Source organism: Oryx dammah, unplaced genomic scaffold (assembly GCF_014754425.2).
Source record: "Oryx dammah isolate SB20612 unplaced genomic scaffold, SCBI_Odam_1.1 HiC_scaffold_29, whole genome shotgun sequence".
NCBI lineage: Eukaryota > Metazoa > Chordata > Mammalia > Artiodactyla > Bovidae > Oryx > Oryx dammah.
Window position 1 is genome coordinate 86403913 of NW_024070213.1, and position 13265 is coordinate 86417177.

The 13265-nt window shown below is 47.3% G+C and overlaps 2 protein-coding genes across 3 annotated transcripts; one reads left to right on the top strand and one right to left on the bottom strand.

The window, feature by feature from the left end:
* Positions 1-281: 281 nt before the first annotated feature.
* On the top strand, positions 282-8879 carry LOC120858182 (dynein regulatory complex subunit 2). 2 transcript variants are annotated; one of them, XM_040234086.1, is made up of 9 exons: positions 334-367; positions 503-661; positions 1782-1949; positions 5013-5182; positions 6035-6173; positions 7007-7204; positions 7404-7622; positions 8222-8374; positions 8476-8879. In XM_040234086.1, exons 2-9 carry the CDS (start codon positions 530-532, stop codon positions 8791-8793), a joined length of 1497 nt encoding a protein of 498 aa, XP_040090020.1. In that variant the 5' UTR covers positions 334-367; positions 503-529; the 3' UTR covers positions 8794-8879. The 2 variants fall into 2 exon arrangements, with proteins under 2 accessions (XP_040090019.1, XP_040090020.1); XM_040234085.1 differs by having other exon boundaries at positions 282-661.
* Positions 8880-9481: 602 nt separating this feature from the next.
* Positions 9482-12988, bottom strand: LOC120858205 (peptidyl-prolyl cis-trans isomerase FKBP11). Its single transcript, XM_040234128.1, has 6 exons — positions 12699-12988; positions 12463-12528; positions 12005-12092; positions 11684-11717; positions 11270-11340; positions 9482-9709 (listed from the first exon to the last, which is right to left on the bottom strand). The coding sequence occupies exons 1-6, from the start codon at positions 12825-12827 to the stop codon at positions 9492-9494; spliced, it is 606 nt and encodes a 201-aa protein (XP_040090062.1). The 5' UTR covers positions 12828-12988; the 3' UTR covers positions 9482-9491.
* Positions 12989-13265: the final 277 nt, after the last annotated feature.

The window sequence follows — 13265 nt, forward strand, 5'->3', positions numbered from 1 at the left end:
AATTACTGGATCACAAGGTAAATTTACCAAAATGGCTCTACCATTTTACCTTTGCCACCAAAATTTGTGAAGATTCCTGTTTCTCCATATCTCTCAAAAGTTATTTATTACATATATTTTAAGATATGGCCATTACGTGAAAAATAATCCCCCCCAAAAGATTTTTAGAATATTCATTGAGGAGGAAAAGACCCTCTCAGAAACTGACTGAGGTCCTCCAGCGAGCAGAGGGCGCTCCAAGACAGGGCACCTGCTCTTAGCTGTTACAGCGCCATCTTAGTGAGATCTCCGTTGCTAGGAGACGGAGATGCGTCCTTTGGCTTGGGAACCCTGCCACACCGCTCTCCCAGGTTTTCTCTAGCCTGAGGTCTGAGATCTAAGGTCTGAGATCTAAGGCTTTAGATCTAACACACATCTGAGATCTAAGGTCTTCAGGGGCAGTCCCAGAAGGCTCTTTTCTAGGGACGTTTTCCTCCTGCCCTTTTAATGCTGGCCGTGGCAGGTGGAGGATCCTCGCCCAGATTCAGCTATGTCTAAGAAAGGGAAAAAAGCCAAGGTGCCGTTGTCGGATGAGGAGCAGCTCCTTCTGTTTCAGCAGAAGTTGCTGGCAGAGGAGGAGATGGCCAAGAAGAAAGAGAAGCTCCTGAACCAGTTCTTGAAGGTGATGGGTTTTTGCATTACTCTCTGCCCAACCCCTGCCTTGGTCTGTCACCTTGACCCTGTCTTTGTGGCAGCCTCATTTTCATGGTAGCCTCCCCTCCCCCTGGAAATCTTAAGACCCAGATAGACTTAGATTTCAGGCAATATTGTATGGGGGAAGGAGCAGTTCTCTGTGAAGCATGGAGGTAGGGAGATGGTATTGAGCTGGACAATCACTACTGAGCCCCAGCACTGGGATAGTAGGTGCTATCATCTGTCTGAGCTATCTGAAAGTCTGATATTCTCCCTCAAGATGAGCCATTACAAACAATGTCCTGCTCTGATGCCTCCATCCAGAAGGAAACTCACCATCAGTTCAGTTCAGTCACTCAGTCGTGTCCGACTCTTTGGGACCCCATGAATCGCAGCACATCAGGCCTCCCTGTCCATCACCAACTCCTGGAATTCACCCAAACTCATGTCCATCGAGTCGGTGATGCCATCCAGCCATCTCATCCTCTGTCGTCCCCTTCTCCTGCCCCCAGTCCCTCCCAGCATCAGGGTCTTTTCCAGTGAGTCAACTCTTCACATGAGGTGGCCAAAGTACTGGAGTTGCAGCTTCAGCATCATTCCTTCCAAAGAAATCCCAGGGCTGATCTCCTTCAGAATGGACTGGTTGGATCTCCTTGCAGTCCAAGGGACTCTCAAGAGTCTTCTCCAACACCACAGTTCAAAAGCATCAATTCTTCGGCGCTCAGCCTCCCTAAAATGCCACTGGGCAGATCCTGTCTTACTTAAGACCCTCCAAAAACAAGAATAAGAACTCCTGAATGTTAGCCATCAGGTGCCTCAGAAAATACAAAGGGTAAGATGTTAGTTGACCTTGTAATTTGATCTTGTTTGTTGTACTGTATCAGGGCTTTTAGCCCTGGTCTCTGGGGTTGTTGTTGTTGTTCAGTGACTAAGTCATATCTGACTCTTTGCAACCCCATGGACTGTAGCACTCCAGGCTCCTCTGTCCTCTATTATCTCCCAGAGTTTGCTCAAATTCATTTGTCCATTGAATCAGTGATGCTATCTAACCGTCTCATCCTTTGACCTCCGGTGTGGGGTTGAGGGGGTATATTTATTCCTTCCCACAGGACAAGCTGGCCAAGGAGGAGCACAACAGTGCTCTGAACCTTAATAAGATTAACACACAGTGGAGAACGGTCCTTCGGGAAGTCAAGACGAGAGAGCTTCATAAGGACATTGAGATCCTCAGCCAAACATTTGAACGAGTGGTGGACTGCAAGGACAGTGTCATCAAGGCAAGCTCTCTTCCCAAAGAAACACTTGATTATGACTGCCTTTGATCTCTTAATAGAATGGGCCTAGTGAGTTAATTCATGTTAAAGCACTCCCAAGACACACGCTGTGAGGCAGCTAGGCTATCGTTCATTTCACTGAAGTGAAAAGTAGAATACTGAGCTGTCACCCCTCCCCTTCTGTTAGAGGAGCCATTCTCCTTGATCATCTGCTGCCTCAAACCAGTACCATACAGTACTAGAGTTGAAAGGCAGAGTAGACATCACCCAATGACTTGAACTTAGTCTTAAACTTTCATTTCAATGTGAGAAGGCTTAGTTCCAGAGAGAAGAAGCAGTTTGCCCAAGATCACACAGCTAGTCAGTGAGAGAGCTGTGACTACAGCATGGATTTCTTGATTCCCAACCAATTCCATGTGGCCTCTTGGATTCAACTTCAGTGGCCCTGGATAAGGTTGTGAAGATCTCTATCGGTAGGAACGGTTCTGGATCTCTAACCAATTCAATCAGCTAACTTTATGCCCTTGGGAGGTTCTTGAGTTGAGTACATACCATCTTTTTCTGTAAGGGATTTTTTTCTCTTGAATTTCAAGTCCCTATATTTAGGATCCCTCAATATCTGTTCCTGTTTGTTGCACTGTTCTTAAAACTGAACTCATGAGTTCCTCCTCTCTCCAGTCCCCTTTCCCATACTCCACAATCCGGTCTTCTTCATAATCTCTGTTTGGGTGGCTGGTGCCATACACCATCACCCAACCCGGGAATCTGGGAATCATTCTAGCTTTGGCCTCCATCCCTGACTTCTGGTACTAAGTCTTATGTAAATCTTCTGCTTAAATAAGCCACACCCTGCTCTTCCCCACTATCCTGCTGTAGTTGAGACCCGGGTATTATCTCTACTGCAATAACTTCTTATCTTCCAGTGTTTGATTGTCTATACAACGACCAGGATTATCTTTCTAAAACAAAAATCTGTTCCTGTTACTCCACTGTGTAAATCTCCTTAGTGGCTCCATAAATAATGGCTCCCTTCCTCCACAGAAGGAACAGCAAAGCCTTTCCTGATGTGGCGTCTACCTGTACCTTTCATATAGCCAGCCTTCTTTCCTGTGCCTTTGCACATGCTGTTCCCTCTATCTGGAATTCTCTTTTCCTTATCTCCTCATTTTTCCTGGCAAATTCTTACTCCTCCAAGAGTGACACAAATGACATCTCTACTATGAAGACTTCCCCAGTGCACTCTGTCTTTTATATCCCCTTATCACTGGGGAATCATCAACCTCATAGCATTTTCCATGTTGTGCTGTAACATTTTTTCAAATTTTATAAAATGGGAATTTAATCTGCACCTGGTTTTTTTTTCCCTCAGAATTTATTTGTAATTTTCTGTTTATATAACCTTTTCTACTGCAAGGCTTCAGACTCCTTTGGAGACAGTGAAAATGTCTTTTCATCTCTGAATCCTCAGTATCCAGCATGGTGCTGGTACAGAGCAGATTTAGTACTCCTTAGCTGAGTGAGTGAAAAGTCTTCCATTATCAGCACCTATTTCATAAGATCTTTTCCATACTAAAGTCGCTCTGTCGTGTCTGACTCTTTGCGACCCCACACAATTCTTTGCAACTCCCTGACGGGGCTGTAGCCCGCCAGGCTCCTCTGTCCATGGTATTCTCTAGGCAAGAATAGTGGGATGGGTTGCCATTCTCTACTCCAGGGGATCTTCCCTACCCAGAGATCGAACCTGGGTCTCCTACATTGCAGGCAGATTCTTTATTGTCTGAGCTACCAGGGAAGCCCCATACTAAACAGTGTGGTAGTTTACAGTGAGTGGATCATCGGACATTTGGTAAAGGCTTTTTTGCTTTATTCATTTTAATTTTAATTTGTTTTGCTTTTTTGAATTAGTTCACCCACATTATTCAAAATTCAAAAGATAAAAAAGTTACGTTCAGAAAAGTTCCCTCCCACTGGTGCCTTTCAACCACCCAGTGCCCCTCCTGATAATTTTAGTTGCATGAATAAAGCTTTTTTTACACAGATAGTAGTATTACATAGTGTTCTGCCTCTTGCCTTTTTCAGTTAATAATATATCCTGGGGACTATTCCACATTAGCCCATGCTTCTCATTTTGTTTTACAACTGCATAGTATTCTGTATTGTAATTTAACATGTTACTTTGTCCTCAGTATTTCCTGTGTCTTGGTAATTCCAACTAGAAGCTTGCAGGTGCTGTGTTCTTTTATAGTAGCTGTTGATTAATTCATTGGGGGTTGCAAAATGCTGATTTTCTTTTTTTTTATGCTGATTTTCTAATAGTATCATTCTTTTTTTCATTTATTAGTTCAAATACTTCTATAAAGAGATACTTACTATAATTTACCATTCAGTTACCCAGAGGTATAATTTATATAAAAAATGCCTGACTCTTTCTCTTCCCTTTTATGAACCAGTTTGGTTTTTTTTTTAATTCATTGTCTGGCATCCTCTAATGGGAATTGATTTTTTTAAGTATCCTGATAAACTCATAATCAAACATATTTGATATTTTTTAATCCATTGCCATTCTTATCCTTATTGATGTTCACATTTTCACTTTTTTTTTTTTTTTTTTTGCCAGTGGATGTCTTCTCATTATCTATTATAGCTACATCACAAACCACCTTAAATAAGCGACTTACAATTTATTTCAGTCTCTCTCAGGGTTCTATAGGTTGACTTAGCTTAGCAGGGAGGTTCTTGCCTGGCACCTCTCACATGGTTTTCAGTGAGATGTCACTTGGGACGGCAGTCACCTGGGGGCTTGACTGAGCTGCATGTGTAAGATGACTGACAGCTGCTTCTGACTGTCCACTGGGATCTCAGCGGGGCTGTTGACTGGATGAATGCTTTCACAGGGCCCCTCCACCGGCACTGGCTTCTCACATTCCAAAGCGGGACAACCCGAGCTCCCAGAGCCAAAGAGTTGGCATGTAAGAACTAGGGAAAATAGGAACTAGCTAGCTGAATACATTTTTATTTTCTCACCTAGCTGCCATTCAGCCAAAGTGGTAACTGTTTCCTACCCAGTCTTTAGCAAAGGACCTGTCAGAAGCCGAGGAGCAGCACGCCCACGCCCTGCGCAGCCACTTGCACAGCATCGACCAGCTCTTGGCCCTGCAGAGATGCCGGCTCAGCCTCCTCGAGGAAAATTACAACATGGAGCTGGAGGCCCTAACCAAGGAGTTTGAGACTGAAAGGTGTGGGGGCCTAAGAAGAGCTATGGGGGTGGGGATGGGGGGCGTTGAGCCCAGGGGCGTATCCAGAGCCTATGTCAAAATGCTACCTGTAAGCAGCCACCCACTTTCAGGGATCAAAATCCTACCCATCTACCTGCCAGGAGGACAGCGATAGTGCGGGGAAATTAACAAGATGGCACCATTCAGGCCCTCTCACCCCACCCTCTCATGCCCTCTGCCCCATGTTCTGTAAACAATAACTATGTGATTGCTGAGGTCACTTGTAGCACTGCGCATGCGCCTCAGGAGGTACTCGCTTGGATCCGGACTCCTTTGTGCGGTATGCCTGTATGAGCGTCACCTGAAAAAGCCCAGAAGGGTTGTGTGCAGTTATGTTGTGTTATATCTATGACTGCAGCGTCAGCCAGGAGAGAGGCTGTGTTATGGCTGCCATGCCAGCCTGGAGAGAATAAACCTGGCTACAGTTCCTATAGTGTCTGGGTCTTCTTTCAACCTCTTAGTTCTCGGCTTACCTTTCCTGGGTTCAGCGAACAGTGAGGACAGTGTGAACAGCAAGAAAATTGGCATCTGGAACAGGATCAGAAATATAGATGGGAAAGAGACTTTTCACTGCAACATTTCGTACTTTCAAAATTTTTTTATCATATGAGTATATTACCTATTCAAAAATCAAACTAATATTATTCATTTTTTCTGGCCCTGCAAAGGACAGAATCTGCGCTCCTTCTATTCGTCTTCAGTACCTAAGAGTTTGTACCATTCATATAGTTTTATTACATACTGCTTTGCATTGTCATTATTGGTCCATATGCTTTATGCCTCAGAGCAGGAACAGTATCTTCCCTCCTACAGGAAAACAATTATTGACCAACATGAAAAAGAGATTCACTACCTACAAGATGTCTTCATGGCCATGGAGCAGAACTACATAGATTCTGAATATGAAAGCAAGCTGGAGTTCCAGAGCATGTGGGATGATCTGAAAAACAAGGTACGGAGGGAAAGCAGATGGGCAGGGGGTGGAAAAAGGGAGAAAAAAGTTCTGAAGGTAGTAGAGCTAGAAGAGATCCCTTTAACCAAGACAGTCAATAAAATACCTGTTGCCAATGTAGGTATACCCCTGCGGCTTTTTGTAATTTTGTGAAAATTGGTGAGGAGGAAAGACCATCCTGAAATACCAAGAAAATGCATTTTAAAGCTAACACACACCAAGGAGATCCTCTCACTTCACCTCTGTGATCTGTAGAAGAAGAAATTAAGGTCCAAAGTGGACCTTAATGACCTGCCTAAGTCAGGCTGCTGATCTGTGATCCAGCCAGGGGGTAGTCCAGTTCTCCTGCCACTTGGCACCAAGAGCTTCCACCACCTTGGAGGCTGCCAACTTAGCCAGCCTGCAGACCTGGGTTTGGAGGGTAGAGTGCTTTGTTTTCATTTTGTCCCATAATGTTTCATACAAATTTTTATAAGCTTTCTACATTTAAAATTGGGAGATTTCACAAAAAAATCCAAAACTGCAACTTCCCCTAAACAATTTAAAGATCTGGTAACACTGGGCCACATTTTCAAATGGGGACGTTCCCATGGAGCTGAACAGCTGTGCCCTCACCCCCACCACCAATGGGGCATTTCCTCTGGGGTTCACCACCGGCCCCACAGAGCCCACAGCACTTATTATATCATCTGCCTGGTCTTTGTAGGCATTTTCACTGGCAACCTCTGCACCATGCTGTGCTACAAACAGTTCAAGAGGGGGAGGTGTTGGTGCCAGAGAAAGGGCGCTAATAGGTTAAGTCCAAGCACTGGCTATTGGGGATCACTTCCCAGAATTTAGAAGAGAAGCACTTTCTAAGACTGCAACTGGAGAACATAGTAGAAGATCTGTGGAGAAGGTTCCAGGATGCACTCAAGAATTACACTGATGCTACAGAGGATCGAAAGATTGCCTTCGAGACTCTCAAGGTGAAGGACGAGAAAAGCTCCAAAGAGATTGAAGCACAGATGAAAAAAATACAGAAACTACAGGTTAGTGCAGCTAACCTGGGCGACTCACTGCTTTAACTGCTCCATTATCCCCTGTTCTTCTTCCTGTTTCCCCTGGGCTTCATCACTGTTTGGGGAGAGATGGTATGCTCTGATTTCAGTCCCCAGATAGTCCTTCTATCTGCTCACTGAAGACCCTCACGTAGTCAAGTGTTTCCCCTAATCTACCCTGTTCCTCTAGGATTCCATCATTATTTTAAAAGGAAAGATCCTGGTGCACAGCCGCGAGAGTGAAGAACAGAATCAGGACATTCGTGAAGACAAGGAGTTGGTCCTGGTACAACTGCGAAAACTTAAGGCCCAGAGGACTCAGGCCCGGGGAATAGCACAGGAGAACTTAGTCAAACTCACCCTGGAAAGCAATGCTACCCTCAAGGCCCTGAGGGAGATTGTCAACAAGGTAACAAAGGGGAGAGGGTAGCCAGAACAGAACCAGGGAACCTGGCTCCCTGCAGAGTGAAAGGGGCTGGCAAAACAGAGGGCTTCCTCTAGCTTCCTACCTGAGTGCACACTTGGAATACCTATTTTATTTCATGTTCCCCTGCCTCTCACATATTATTTTATTTATTTAATATTTATTTCTGGGCTGCACCGGGTCTTAGTTGTGGCACGAGTTTCTCTCTAGTTGTGGCGCACAGGCTCAGTAGTTGCTGGACACGGGCTCTCTAGTTGAGGCACTCGGGCTTAGCTGTTCCACAGTATGTGGGATCTTAGTTCCCCAACCAGGGATGGAACCCATGTCCCCTGCATTGGAAGGCAGGTCCTTAACCACTGGACCACCAGGAAGTCCCTCACCTCTCACCTCTTCAATTTAATGAGTTAATAGTGAATGGGTTTTAGAATATGAAATATTTGGAATAGTGCTTGTAAGCCCTTTGTGTTGGATGTATTACTTTTGTATCCCATTTGGCTTCCCTGGATTGAAGCAGGGGAACCAACTCCACTATTTCCCCTTCCCAATCCCTTTCCTGATAGAAGGTTTCTGCTTGCTTCCAACAGGGTGAAAAGATTCTTAAACTTGCTGAAATATGTAGGAAATTTGAAACAGAAGAAGAGAAAGTGCTGCCTTTTTATTCATCGGTGTTGACTCCCAAGGAGCAGGAAGAGATAGAGACAATGGACCTAGAGGAGTTTAATGAAGAGCTTGGAAAGGTAAGGTTCCACGGGCCCAAGGCCACCACCTGAGGCAGAGCAATGGGCTACACTTGCTAACAGATCCTACCACACACCTTCTCCCTGTAACTCACTCCCAGGTGATAATGGACTATAAAGGGATGGAGAATTTCTGGAAAAGGTACAACAAAGTGAAACTGGAGCAACTGAGCCTTCGGCACAGACGTGCTCAGTTGTTAGAAATCAATGAGAAGCTGCGGGAGATGCTCAGGCAATACTTGGATGGCATCTCTGTGAGTGATGATGTGCTGAGCCAGCTCAACCCACTCTTCATCGTCAATCACCGCAGCAACTTACCCCAGCTCCTGCCCACGCCCGCAGCCCAGCCAGGTGACAAAAAACCTCCAGCCACTTACAGCATCATTGAAGCAGCCCATGTGGTCTCCCACACCCTGTGATACAAAGGGGAAAACCTCTTTTCAATTCCCACAGAATGTTTTGAGAAACCCAAGGACTTTGCTATTAAAAATCACCATGGAGTTTATGAACTCTCTATATCTTTTCTATATTGGATAAAACAGTCTACTTGGAGGATATTAGGAATACAGCAGCACTAGGGAGTAGAAAGGGCTTCCCAGGTGGCACTAATGGTAAAAAAAAAACACCTGCCAATGCAAGAGACGTGGGTTCGATCCCTGGGTTGGGAAGATCCCCTGGAGGAGGGTACAGCAACCCACCCTAGTATTCTTGCCTGGAGAATCCCCATGGACAGAGGAGCCTACGGGCCTACAGTCCATAGGGTCACAAAGAGTCAGCCACGACTGAGCGACTTGGCATACACACAGCACAGGGAGTAGAGAGAGTACCAGGCAACTGCCCCGACGCTTACTTCTCAGTGAGGTATTGCTCCTCGGTGTCAGGACACAACGGGGGCCAAAACCCATGCTTTCAGGACCCAGAGATCCTATGGTCCTTGATGTAAGTTAGGACAGGAAGAGGAGGCCAGGAGAACTGATCCAAAGCCTCCAACCACCCCCTGCCAAGCAGAACCCAACTAAGAATGCCTTTTTCCTCAGCCCTTTATCTCATTCCCACTTAAAAAGGCAGCCGCAGAAAGTATCAGTTGAAGAATGCAAGGTTTTTTTTAAATTGTTTATTATTTCTTTTTGCTCTTGTTTCGTTTCTCTTCCTTGAGCTTCTTTTTGGAGATTTTAGGACTGCTGGCCTTTCTGTATAGATGATACCCAATAAGGCCCAAGAGGGCTGGCACCATGGCCATGCCTACCAGAGGGAAAATGCCCTTCACCAGCTTCTGCCAGTAGTTGGCTCGGATCAGTGCAATCAGTTCCACGTCAAAATGCAGCTCTGCATCCGCTGGAGGCAGAGAGGAGGTGAGGGTTAGAATCCCTGTGCACTGTATCCAGGGCTCAGATTCTGAATGCAAATAGGGAGGGCAAACCGCACTACAGCAACATCTGTGAAGTTGGCAAGATTTAAATGTGGGGCTGAGTTCTCTTAATGCGAGAGGCAGAGGAGGGTTATGAGGCTATTGAGTGATAGTCATGTTTACCCCAAATACACAAGTGTGGCTTGTCTTCACTGACAGGTCTTTGACACAACAGGAGAACCTTTATGAAAAGTACAGGCCGTTCTCCATTTATAAGTTAGAGCACCTCTGTACTAACTGTATCTCTAAACAGCCACATGGATAGAATCTTTGCAAGGCTGAAATTAACTGGACTTCAACTAGACTTTTTAAAATGTCACCAACAAATAAGCACACTCACTATGATTCTTTTAAAAAAGAAAAAAAAAAAAAACAGGTGTTTCAACATGGCTAGAGAGGCAGGATGTGGTTTAAGACGTTCGGAATGGAGAAATGAACAGGAGTGAGATGAGGGAGAAATGTAAACAAAGCAGTACTGGAGATGAGGAGGCAACAGAGCTTTGGGTAAAAGAATTTCTCTTTAGTCCCCTGACTCTCTCTCTGGGTCTCCCTTTAAACTAGAACTTAGGATAAGAATTTTTATCCCAGTACAACTCATTTTAGCTAATGGAACATTTCTTATAACCAAAAGCAAGAGATCTGCATCTTGGAAAATTTGTTTAGGCTCAGGCCTTAAAAAGTAGGTATTAGCAGTAACCTGTGAGGGCTTGGCTTTTTTTAAGATTTTTTTTTTTTTGGTTGTGGACCATTTTTAAAGTCTTTATTTAATTTGTTACAATATTGCTTCTGTTTTGTTTTGTTTTGTTTTGTTGGCCCAGAGACATGGAACTCACACCCCCAGCATTGGAAGGGGAAGTGTTAACTAGAACCCCAGGGAGGCCCCGAGGCTTGGCTTTTAAATGTTGTTTTTATTTTGTTTTGAATTACTTGACTGTGACCATTTTCACCAGCTCTTCTCTGGTGGAGGCTGAAAGGAACTGTGGAGATGTGGTGAGAAGCCATGCCAGCTGCACAAATGACAGTCTGGAGTTGTAGGAAAAGCACAGGAAAGAAGTCCAGAGTTCTCAGAGAGGTGGCGCAGGCAGCAGACTCAGGTGGCTCAAGCAAGGGTCACCTCCCTAGAAAGTTGCCGGCTGCCGGAGGACAAGCCTGGTGGCCTTAACAGGTTATATGTCTCTAGTCCCTGCTGGTGATCTGAGGAGGAAAAAGGTGGCCCTGCAGGAGGAGGCATCAGCCAGTCCTATACCATTTAGCAAACTGGGTTTAGACCTCAGGCTTCAAAGTGTATAGCTCCTTACAGCTCCTAGGGACTGTTTTTTCTGTTTGTTTTTTGGCTTTGCTCTCTGGCATGTGGGATCTTAGTTCCCCGACCAGGGCTCACACCCACGCTTTCTGAGTTGGAAGCACAGAGTCTCAACCTCTGGATCGCCAGGGAAGTCCCAGGGACTGGGTATCTCAATAGCCAGAGAGACACCTCGTCAGATTACCTGGGATAGATGGTGGAAATCCCCGTTTTCCATAGGCCAGGTGAGAAGGAATGATTACCCTTCGCTTCTCTCTAAGGAAAGGAATGTGAGTCATAGCCAGGGGTAGAACCAGGCGGGCCAACCACCTCAGTCCATCTGAAGTCCCACCAACAAAAACCTCTGGATATTCACACTCAAAACACGAACTTTCCCACCTGAGCACCAAACAGGTTGACTGGCCAAGGCGTCTCAACTCCACCAACAGAACCCCCAGCCAGAAAAAGCCTGAGGCTTCATCCAGAGCCCCCATGCCCAGAGACCAGGGCCTACCCAGTACGAAGCCAGAGCCCATTCTCTTGCCTCCTCTAGGAGCAGAGACAGCCTCCACCCATGCAGAAAGGGTACACCCAAGCCCACCCCTGCCCAGATACTCACCCCACACACATGTCTAGAAGGCTCTGCTCCAGACCTTGAGGAAGAAGACACAAATGAATAGGAAGCTATCTACATTCCCCAAATCCTGGGAGAGGAAGATCAAACACTCCCCATGACCCTCAATTGAGCTCCCCACTTCTGGAATCTCTGGCTTCCAATGTGGTACGCGGCAAGAGGAGTACTAAGAGTGGGATTTGAAGCTCGGGAGGTGAGTGGCAGAACCCTGGGGGGGCGGGCATTTCCAAGGTAGCTGAGAGGTTAAAGAGACTAAGAAAGGGCTTAGGTTGGGAAGAAATGGAATGGGAGGTGCAGCTCACATACCTGGTATCACCTGCTTTTGGCCGAGTTCTATAACCAGAGGGTCTCTGGTCAGAGATGTGTCAAAGATGCGTCCATCTACCAGGCTGCCCTGGGGGTGGGAGGGAGAGCATCTAGAGCGCACACCTATACCGCTCCCTCCCAGCAGGGTGCGCACACACCTGGCCTCGGGCCGCAACCCCTAGCAGCTGCAGTCTAACGTTCCCTTTCGGGCAGAAAGGAACAGGAAGCCCCAAAAGGGCTGGCAATTCTCGGAGATCCCTCCACCCTTCACTTCACTGCGGAAGAGCAGGGAAGGGGAAAGGGTAGGGATCAGGCGCGCCCCTCCCCCCCGCCACGTGCCGGAGGACCCCAGAGCCGGAGTTACTCCGGGACCGCTTGCCACGTGTCCATGCTAAAGCTGACGTGTTTCAGCAGGGCGCCGCCCCCGGGGCCCCGCCGCGGCCCCCCAGGCCCCTCACCGAGTAGTGTATGTGAAGCGTGTCTCCAAAGGCAGCAGGCTCCGCACACGGCTCAGGGGGCTCCACCTACGATCGCACTACACGAGTCAGGGAGGTTCCTGCCCTCGACGCGGCACCCCTAATTCGGTGCCTGCACTCCCTCCTCCCCGCTCCCAGGATCCTTTAGACCCCGACCTTCCCCGCAACCGGGCCCGACCTCCATCCACAGCGCCCGCCCGGGATTCTCTCCTCCTCACCAGGGTCTCCACTTGGAGGGTCCGGACAGGACTTTCGGTTTCGGACCCAGCCTCCGCCCGGCACACCGCCCCCCTGAGCAGCAGCAGCAGCAGCAGTCGGAGCGGGAGAAGTGAGGGGCGCAGAGTCATAACTGGGTGCGGGCAGGGCTCGGGGCACGCAGGACAAGCCGCTGGATGACAAGGGCTGGGACCGCAGTTCCTTCGGCGCCCAGGCCAGACTGGATGGGACGGGGCGGGTCGCGACGCGCCAGCTCCTCCTCCCGCAGCCCTTCCTCCACCTAGTCCCCACCTCCTGGAGGGAGGAGGCCGCGGGAGCTCTCCCGGCCCTCTGAGATCCCGACGGTGAGACTCCGACCTGTCGGTTAGCTGTTCGTTGGGTCCCACAGCGAGGGGCTGGGTCACATCGTAGCATCCGTTTACGATTACCTATTGGGTTCCAGACACTCGTCTGTAATCCTCAAAACCACCTTGAAAGGTAGACATAATTGTTTATATTTTACAGATGAGGAACTGGGTGTTCGGTTGAGTAACTTTAACTTACTCGTTAAACTAGCTAGTTAAACTCGC